At 43.6% G+C, this 10,059-nt stretch overlaps 1 protein-coding gene across 1 annotated transcript in view; it reads right to left on the bottom strand.

Moving 5' to 3' along the window:
- smg5 (SMG5 nonsense mediated mRNA decay factor) overlaps positions 1–6,460 on the bottom strand; it is a 12,517-nt gene extending 6,057 nt beyond the window's left edge. Inside the window, 10 exon segments of the mRNA XM_019863621.1 lie at positions 166–374; positions 783–1,057; positions 1,194–1,262; positions 2,075–2,200; positions 2,288–2,366; positions 2,591–2,680; positions 3,644–3,911; positions 4,607–4,730; positions 5,305–5,403; positions 6,403–6,460. Coding sequence (XP_019719180.1) covers positions 166–374; positions 783–1,057; positions 1,194–1,262; positions 2,075–2,200; positions 2,288–2,366; positions 2,591–2,680; positions 3,644–3,911; positions 4,607–4,705 — 1,215 coding nt within the window. The 5' untranslated portion in view covers positions 4,706–4,730; positions 5,305–5,403; positions 6,403–6,460.
- Between the last annotated feature and the right edge of the window lie 3,599 nt (positions 6,461–10,059).

Raw genomic sequence — 10,059 nt, 5'->3', positions numbered from 1 at the left:
AAAAAAAAAAAATCATCCACCTGATAAGTCATCACTTTAGTAGCATAGGGCACGACACCAACACTTCCCAGCCCGTCAACATCTTCACACTGGTAGCTCAAATATCTGTTTAACCTTTTGGCTTTGACAGTATAGTTGCTTGAAAGAGGCAGAGCTTCACCCAACCCATCTGCTAAAACATTGGTCAAGAGAAGCTCCCAGTGCGGGTAAATTGGCCTCGCTGGGCGGACACTCACCTGTGGCGTCCGTGTTCAGCTGCGGCACCTGGCTCTCCGTTTCCTCCAGCTCAGCCTGCAGCCGAATGTTCACGTGGTTCACCAGATGGGAGAAGAGTGCCAGCGTAAAAGCGATGGACGCGCTGTACTGCTTTGAGCCTGCAACACAACCAAATGATGAAATGACAGTGACCTCGCACCTTGCAGCTATTTACAAATTCACTCATTCATTTGGTTTTGTGGAGCCGAGACTTGCTGCGTATTTTCACGCTTTTTTTGTACAATGCCCAACACTACCACAAGATGGTGCCAAAGCCCTGGCTAATGGGAAAATGGCAACTGCGTGAAGGAATTCGTGCTTACTGTTACATCACAGTTCATGTGTCACACACTTGCCATTGGACTTTTTTTTTTTTTAAAGAAATCGTGTGTTTTAACAGTATACTTATGGTAAGGCTCTCACATGTAGGAAAGAAGAGCCACGGTTACTAATGCACTTCCCAGCCATTTAATATAGGGCAGGAGAACGGTAAAAAAAAAAAAAAAAAAAACATTCATTGGTCCTACCTCCTCTCTTGAGGCTGTGCACCACCATCAGGCACGTCACCACCATCTTGAAGACCAGCGCGTCGGGCAGCACGGCACAGGAGCCATCGGTGGCAGGTTGTTGTTGTTGTTGTTGTTGCTGCTGCTGCTGCTGCTCCTCGTCCTCCTCGCTGAGGGAGTGGCGTGCGGCGGCGTTATGGCCGCGCAGCGGCAGTGCCGCCGGCAGGTAGAAGAGCACCAAGTTGAAGTCCTCCAGCACCGACTGGCACAGCGAGGTCAACTCGGACTCCATCAGGCTGGAAAAATTGGGAAAACATTCTTTCAGCGTGGCGACTGAAAAGTGAAGAAATGTTTTATGGGATATAACAGTATATGAGTCAAAGAAAAAAAAAAGGGGGGGGGAGGGTATGTAGTCCATGTGGCTAGTCTCACCTGTTCTTGGGTTGCAACAGACTCTGCAGGTACATGAAGCTCACCAGGAGACGCTTGATGTCTCTGGATCTGCAGGTAATGCATTTACGACCATCAGGAAAAAAAAAAAAACACACAAAAAACCATTTGAGTTCAGCTGCTTCTGTCAATTGAAAGCAAGCAGAGGCCAGTTGCAGATGTTAACGACAACTTTAAGTAGGGTTCCGTTCCATTTAGTTTGAAGGCAAGCGGCTTCCTGCTGTTGCTCAAGTGTAATGCGTGGTCACGTTCAATCTCCGAGTCATTAGAAAAGCTTGTTAGTCCCCCGGGTACAACTTGACAGTAAAAAAAAAAAAACAAAAAAAACAAAAAAACGTTTGGCATTTAACTTGTTTGTTGATGCTTGATAAAGACTTGAGAAATTGTGGCGAGGTATGTAATCAAGTGCACCCATTTTTCAAAAGGGATTATGGACAGTTTTAATCTAAATTGCTTGCATAGGAATACGGTGACATTTTGACTGACTTGTACGATATATCAACTGCATTAATTTTGCCCACAGAAATTCTCGTCCCCTAAAAACATCAACTTTTTTTGTGATATAAAATAATGGCAATAAACAAACAAACAAATAAATAAATAAAAAGTAAAGACAAATGGAAATTGTAAAGTTTTTTGAATGGGACAGCTAACCACACAAATGCAAAATGAAGACACTCACAAGGAGCAGACGTTCGGACTGAAATAAGAGGCTGAGCCGACTGACTCCCTCATCTGATGTCCCTCATTATGTCAAACCTTTTAAAGGCACACAAACTTATTTCCCTCTAGAAAGGAGCGCGACAATAAATCTACCAATATACGATAAATATATAATCCTGCCACAAGGCGAGCGTCCTCACCTCTGTCGAGACGGCGAAAGCTTTTTCATCTCCTGCTTCTTCACTTGCTGGTACATCTTAGCCGCCTTGTCAAAGAGGCGCTTCAGGTTGCCATAAGCGCCCTCGAAGGGGCTCTCGGATTGGATGCTTTGGGGGCGGGCAAAAACACAACAGGGAGGTTTCAGTCGAGACGCGAGAAAGAGACGAGGGGCCGGCGCGTGGAGCGCCACTCACCAGCGTAGGTAGTAGTAGGTTGCTTCCACATTGTAGAACTTGCTTCCAGCCAGCGTCCCCAGTTGATTGAAAGGCATCCCTGGAGAAGAAAAGCATTTTAACCCTTCAACTAGCGACACGCACACCCGCACAGACAATCGGGCCAAATTTGAACACTGTCCCTCGCTTACGATTAACATTAGCAAAGCGAAGTTGAGTGCATATCATATTTTGGGATCAAAATACCACAATTTCTTGGCATTCTGGAGCCTTCAGTGTCAGTCAATTTTTTTATGAAGGCTGCCTCAAAGACAGCGCACTCACCAACATGCGGCATGACGGACAGCGCCTGGTGGTAGAACCTCTCAGCCAGATGCTCCGCCTCCACGCCGGCCAGCTCGTTCTGATAGCGCGCTGGAGATGAACGGCGACAACACGATTTCTTGACTTTGATAACTATTGATGCTTTATTCAAAAGAACACACATTTAATGGCAAGTGAAAGTGACGCAAAAAGAATGACTACAGCGGAATGAGAAGAGCCGAAAGTAAACAAAAAGGTCGTGTGACTCCGCGCTGCGCAAAATGGATGCAGGCAACATTGTGGAGGGACTATGTCAAAACCGAGTTCTAGGCATAAAGGAGGATCATGACAATCCATATTTTCACTGTCCCTCGCTTACGATTAACATTAGCAAAGCGAAGGTGGGCGGATCACGGCATTTTCAGTTGGGTGTATATCAAATTTTGGGATCAAAATACCGCAATTTCGCGGCATTCTGGAACCTTCAGTGTCAGTAACTTTTTTATGAAGGCTGCCTCAAAGACAGCGCACTCACCAACATGCGGCATGACGGACAGCAGGTAGACCAGGCATCGGTGACAGGCCATTTGGGCCCACTCCATTTCCTTGGGGGAGGCTGACAGTGCCTTCTTCCGGCCTGCGGGTGACATGGAACCACCAACTTAGCAGGCATCACGCCGGCCAGCTCGTTCTGATAGCGCGCTGGAGACAACACGATTTCTTGACTTTGATAACTACTGATGCTTTATTCAAAACAACACACATTTAATGTCAAGCGAAAGTGACGCAAAAAGAATGACTACAGCGGAATGAGAAGAGCCGAAAGTAAACAAAAAGGTCGTGTGACTCCGCACTGCGCAAAATGGACGCAGGCAACATTGTGGAGGGAATATGTCAAAACCGAGTTGTAGACATAAAGGAGGATCATTAAGACTGACAATCCATATTTTCATTTATCCAAGAGACTGCTTATGTGCTGCTGTTTTGGTTAACAAGAGAGTTCAAACTACTAGCCATTTGCTCATGGTTGTATTTCCTCATTGGACGGACGCGATTATTTGCCGGGGTACCTACCGAGATCGCCAAGGTAGACCAGGCATCGGTGACAGGCCATTTGGGCCCACTCCATTTCCTTGGGGGAGGCCGACAGCACCTTCTTCCGGCCTGCGGGTGACATGGAAACACCAACTTAGCAGGCACGACTTGTTATCAAAAGTCGGTCAGAGAAACATCTGCACGGGTAGTGCGACTGGATGTAGAGCAGCAGGTGCTGGTAGAAGCCCACGCCGGCAATCAGGTGCGTGCGGTAGGCGCACTCCAGGACGCTGCGGCTGTGGATGTGCTGAGAAGACACAAGTTGCCGTCACAAAGGCATACAGGGGGTGAGGGTGTGTGTGTGTGTGGGGGGGGGTGCATTGCGCTACTTTGCTCGCGGTCGATACTATGCAGCAAATTTTTGAGGGACCGTTCTTGATGGCTTCTTACAGTTTACAGCCAAGTCCGAATTTAGAGTTGCATGCCTTTATCGTAGTAGCACAATATGCTGCGCAGCACTGACCTCTACTGGAGGACAGAGGCAGAGAAGGACGCCAACTAAGGTTGAGACGTAACGGAAACAAGTGCCTGCGAGTACTGTACGCCACATTTGTGCTGTTGCGGTGTGTGTGTGTGTTAAAGTAGCAGTTGTTTGAAGGTTTACAATTACCCAAACATGTGTGTGTGTGTGTGTGTGTGTGTGTTAAAGTAGCAGTTATTTGAAGGTTTACAATTACCCAAACAGCGATGCTAATTTCCATTAGCCTGTCTATGGCAATTCACATTATGTGCTCGTATGAAGGCAGCAGACTTGGGAGCGCCGAAAAGTGGTTTCGGTCAACATTTTGCTGTGTAAATATACGAGGGTGAATTCTCTTTTGTCTTCTGTGTCAGATCTATACGAACCTTCAACTCGGAGCGACAAATACAGAGCTTGAAGCCGGCACGCTAGGACTCTTATTTGGAGCACTATGTGGCCATTGCACACGAGAAACGCTTTACCTTCTTGTTGGTCTTGATGACTTGGATGACTTCGTAGTAAACCTTCCTCCACAGCAACTCCTCCGCCTTGCGGCCGTAGTCCACTGGGTGCAGGAACATCAGTTTGACACACAGCTCCCTCAGCCTGAGCACAACACCAACACCATCAAAAAGGAGAAAAAGAAGAAGTCCGTCAGGGCAGGAATGAGCTACCACTGGGAACATGGCAATTGTTCAATTAGTTGACACAGGCCCCGAGTTAGCAAAAGGAAGCAAACACCCAAATTAATACAATTAAAATAATTATGGCGCAAAATGCACTTCTGTGAGATGGGATGCAGATTTTCGACGTTAGTTGTGCCTAAAGAGTGAAACGGTCCTAGTACGTTCGTAGCAAGGGAGCTAACCCAAAGTAAAGGCTGCCAGCTTGTGCTAAGTGAGTGAAGTTGTAAAATTGGCAGCGTGGTTTTGCCTGAGCCGGTTGTAGCTTTGCACATGTGCTTTTCATCTGCAGTCTGTACACAAGTTCGTGAACATCTCGTGCTCTGGAGAAAGTCTCAGCTTTTCCACATGCCTTCAATAATGCTGAAGAAGTAGCACAACAACTGTCGCTGTTTAATACTTCATGTCATTTGATAAATCATGTTGGTTTGCTTTTTATTAAGACAATTGGGAATTTGATCTCTGGTTTCGGTCAAAAGGGTGTTGTGAAAGCATACTTGTTACGCAGGCTGATGTTCTCGGGCTTGAAGACCTCCCTGTACGACGCCTTGCTGCCAATGATGACATCCAGCTTGTGCACCGACTCCACCACCGCCCTGCGGAGAATCGTTTTCGCAGGAGGGGGAAGTGAAAAACATCGTCTTCTGTTTCACACAAGGGCTGTCACTGTATTCACAACATTAAAAGTGCCTCCATATTGTCATGATCATGTCTCCGTTTAAGAAAATGTGATCCCAATGTATGGTATTAGTAATGTATAATATCACCTTAAGACACTTAACTGTTTTTGTATACATGTCCAAAAAAATGTACCTTTAGTGGTGCTAGGCATTTAAAACGAACACAAAAATTCCCCTTAGCATTGAGACGTTGGGCAGAAATGGGTGCATTGTCACCGGTTTTACAGAGTCATAACTTCTTTTTTTTTTGCTTTCACAATCGTACTTTTTTTTTTTTGCTTTCACAATCGTGTTGGGAAAATGACGCTTCTTGCACTTCATAATGTGACTGATTTGGCTGACAATCAAAGCAGGTCTCGTGAAAAAACCAACTCGTCTCTGAGATTGCTCTTTCATCACAGCTAAACTATGATCATGTCTCCGTTTAAGAAAATGTGATCCCAATGTATGGCATTAGTAATGTATAATATTACCTTAAGACACTTATGAACTGTTTTTGTATACATGTCCAAAAAAGGCACCTTTAGTGGTGCTAGGCATTTAAAACGAACACAAAAATTACCCTTAGCATTGAGACGTTGGGCAGAAATTAGTGCATTGTCACCTGTTTTACAGAGTCATAACTTTTTTTTTTTTTGCTTTCACAATCGTGTTGGGAAAATGACGCTGCTTGCACTTCATAATGTGACTGATTTGGCCGACATTCAAAGCAAAACCAGAGAAAATCCAACTCGTCTTTGAGATCGCTCTTTCATCACAGCTAAACTAGATGATAAGAAAGCGTTTGGGCTGCTTGACGACCATTGAACGATGCGCCTGGTTCGTAATAAAGGCAGCGAAATGTCCTCTTGGATTGGTTTCGAAACGATTTGCCATCCGAGCGCAATCACGTCCAATGCGCGGCCTCGTTGGTACCTGTACAAGCGCTTGATGAGAAGGACTTTCGCCTCCGGTTCGCTGTCTTGTGCAAATATCCTCTGTCTGTGTCTCACACTCCACTTCTATTGCAGTCTCATCTTCCTAATTCTCAGGATCTTCATTTGTATCCCTTTCCTGCTCTGAGTCCTCGCTCTGAAAATAAAGCCCGTGTCCTCTGTCTCTCCCTCTCTGGTGCTTTCAACTTGCTCCTCTTCAAATCTCTCACCACTATCATCATCTGACTCTCTGTGTCTGGATTAATGTGTTTCTTTTTCATATAGAAATATAATGTAATGTCAGTTTTTCTTTGTAATGTCAGTTTTAAATGTTTAAGTGAAGAGGAATTAGACTTAATAATGCTACTGTTGGGGGCTTGTTTCGTTTTGTGATTTTACATTGAAAATATAAATCGTGTCGAAAATAGCACTCGTGTCATGGTAATTTGCTTCTCTGCGGACTGCTTCTCATTTTCCCGCTCAATTTTGAGTGTTGCAGCACACTAAAGGGTCCGACTAGAATGTTAAGCCACGCACATTGGTTCCACCTCTCGCGTCTGCAACTCTGCGCCACTGCGTATTCTACGTTCGGAGGGGGGGCCACAGGGGTGGCCAGAATCAGTGCTACAGGGGCACTGGCCCCCGTTGGCCCCCCCCCAGAACCGCCACTGCAAATTGACGGCGTCCTTGTGACTGCTGCTGCTGGCGTGAAGCTCATCAGACGACCGATCAGTCAACGCTATGATGGAAACACCTGTGCGGGCAACCTTGAGCACTGAAATGGAGGGCAACCGGTCCCCTCAAGACAGATTTTGCATTCCCATATGCAGTTCGTCTTTTTTTTCAGCCAAGTTTCAATGTGACATTCAAATACAAATATTCAGCATATTTACCACTTATTTTCTTTCACCTTTACAAGTGACATCCTATTTATGAATTGGTAAGTGTTTAGAAATTAGCTTTATAATTCACTTGATGACAAGAACGTGCGTTGGGCCGAACTTTGATGTGATCCTACTGGCCACAACATTAGGTACACCACCTATAATACACAAGAGTGTTGTCAAATTTGCACTACTGTCCTTTGGGGAAGGTAGAAATTGGGTTAGGGATGAAGGTGGTATCTCACTGAGCGGTTGCCCCTGTCATTCATGACATTTAGCAACTTTCACCGTCCAAATTGGATTTCGATAAATGGAAATGAATGATGTGCAACTCATGAACACAAAAGATAATAGGCTGGTTCTTTTTTTTTTTTCTTCAAATGTCAGTTTCACAACCGCTTCATAACTCTCTGTTGCTATTTGCGTGTCCAAGCAGATGTTGTAAAACGTAGGCTACTCCTCATTGGCTTCCACTTTGTGTCTTGTTTCCTCTGGCAACGTGGTGATCGGAAAGAGAGATAAGTGAGATGTGAGCTTTTCTAACCCGAACCCTTACGTCCGAACAGTCATTGTTCCACCATCGTTGTGTTTGGATTGAAAAGGTTATTAAAATAAAACTAGAAAAAAAAATCAAATCAAGAAAAAAAAAATCACTTTTTCAAATTAAAAACCTTCTTTGGCTATTTGGCTATCCAAACGAAATAAAACCACCTGCTCAAGCATAAAACAATATAAAAAAATAAATAAAGAGGACGCAAAAGCACACCAGGTTAAGAATTTAATAATTTATTTCATTTCTACCTCCAGATTCACCCGCCCGAAAAATATAAATTTCCGGTGTATTCAAAAGAAAATAAGAAAAGAAAAAAACCCCAAAACAACAAGGAAAGTAATCTCCAAAAGGATTACGACATGGTCATTATCAACTGCACATGCGCCGACCCCATCAATCAACAAAACCCAAGTATTATTATCATCCATATTATTCATATTATTGTTATTATTGTTATGACAGCAAGAATGAAATCATCAGAACAGCCACATTCATGTACAGCACTCTTCCACAGCACTCTTCCAACAATATACACCAAAAAAAAAACAAAACAAAAACAAAATCCGTTCTGTCCCCCCCCCCAAAAAAACAAGAGTGGAGGCATGAGGGGCAAAGGTGTTCGGATTGGGGGTAGGACGCTTTTATATGGCTTGTCAAAAGGGAGGAAGGGGGCCAGGAATGAGTAAATAAGTAAATAGAAGATAATAAGGAGGCACACTTAGTATTATGAAAGAAAAAAAAAAGCAACGTCACCAAAGGATCCCAAATAATGCGTCAATACATCAGAGTTGCCGGAATAAATATAGATCTCTGAACGACAACCCACAACCAATCAAGTGGAAGCCACAGCTGATTATGGACCAAACAAATCAAATCACCTGCTTGTATTTACAATCGCCCTCCGAAGAAACGCTAGAAAAAAAAAAGTCGCATTTTTGACAGTTGTTTTTTCTTTTCTCTCTCTGTGCATTTGTGTTGGAACGACCTCAATTGGTAGAAAGAGAAGAAAAACGTTGGAGAGACTGGAGGGAGGGTGGGGGGAGAAAAATAACTGTACACTCTGCATCTTATTACAAACAAACATATACATAGCATATACTGTAGATATGTACACATACACACACATTCATTCCGGCTCAGGAATATCTCACGCTGAGGATTCTCTCATTCGGAGAAATCTCTGATTCTGAGGAATCTCTTGTTCTGAGCAGTCCATGGGATTTCAGTTTTGGGGAAAAAAATAAAATAAAATAAAATCCAAATTCCCGCCAGGAAAAACGTCCAAAGTCCATCGAGGTGGAGTATAAAATAGCAATCCTTTTGCTTGTAAACAGAGAGCTCCATGGCGACGGCGTCGTGTGCAAATTTTGGGGCGTCTTTGTTCATGAGGGACACACACACACACACACGCACACGCACACGCACACACACACATACACACATACACACGCACACATCCTTTTGTCCTGTTTTTGTTTGTTTGTTTTTTGTGTGTGCGTTGATGTGGGCAAGATTGTCTCCATTAAGAAAAAAGGTAGAAAAAAAAAGATCAATCAATAAAGAGACTCTGGAAGATCTCAGACGACAAGTCCTCCTATTACTGTATGAATAAATAAGATTGCTAGATAGAAATAGAAAACAGTGGATAAAAGTGATAAAAGCGTCGGAAAAGCCAATGAAATGGCAACCAATCCTCTGTGGATGATAATTTAAAAAGACTACGAGAGAAAGAGAGAGAGAGAGAGAAGGAAATAATAATAATAATCATCATCATCATCATCATCATCATAAAAAATGCTTTTAAAGTAAATCAGCTTGAACCCTCCTGTTAAGATCTGGCTGGGTCAATTTTACCCCAAAGTGTCTAAAAGGACAAAAGTCACAATTTATATGTTGAGAGAAAAGCATGAGACGTTTCATACCAAAACCAAAAAAAAAAAAAACATACTCAACCATCTCGAGAAGTCTAAAAACAAAACAAAATGAAACAGAAAAAAACCCGTCACCAGTTTCTCCAATCTGCATGCAATTGAATGGACACGTCTGTCATAACACAACCCACGAACAAATCTCAAGCAGCCATGACCACGAGTGAGCCGCAAGACCGCCATTTTGATTCCAGGCACCCATTTGGGGTGAATAAGGTGGGCATTCAGCCATTTTGGTCTATATATATATATATATATATATATATGTGTGTGTGTGTGTGTGCGTGTGTGTG

The sequence above is a fragment of the Hippocampus comes genome, unplaced genomic scaffold (genome assembly GCF_001891065.2).
Source record: "Hippocampus comes isolate QL1 unplaced genomic scaffold, H_comes_QL1_v1.1 scaffold249, whole genome shotgun sequence".
NCBI classification, from domain to species: Eukaryota; Metazoa; Chordata; class Actinopteri; order Syngnathiformes; family Syngnathidae; genus Hippocampus; species Hippocampus comes.
The sequence above is the reverse complement of the archived record's forward strand: the minus strand, read 5'-3'. Positions and strand labels throughout refer to the sequence as shown.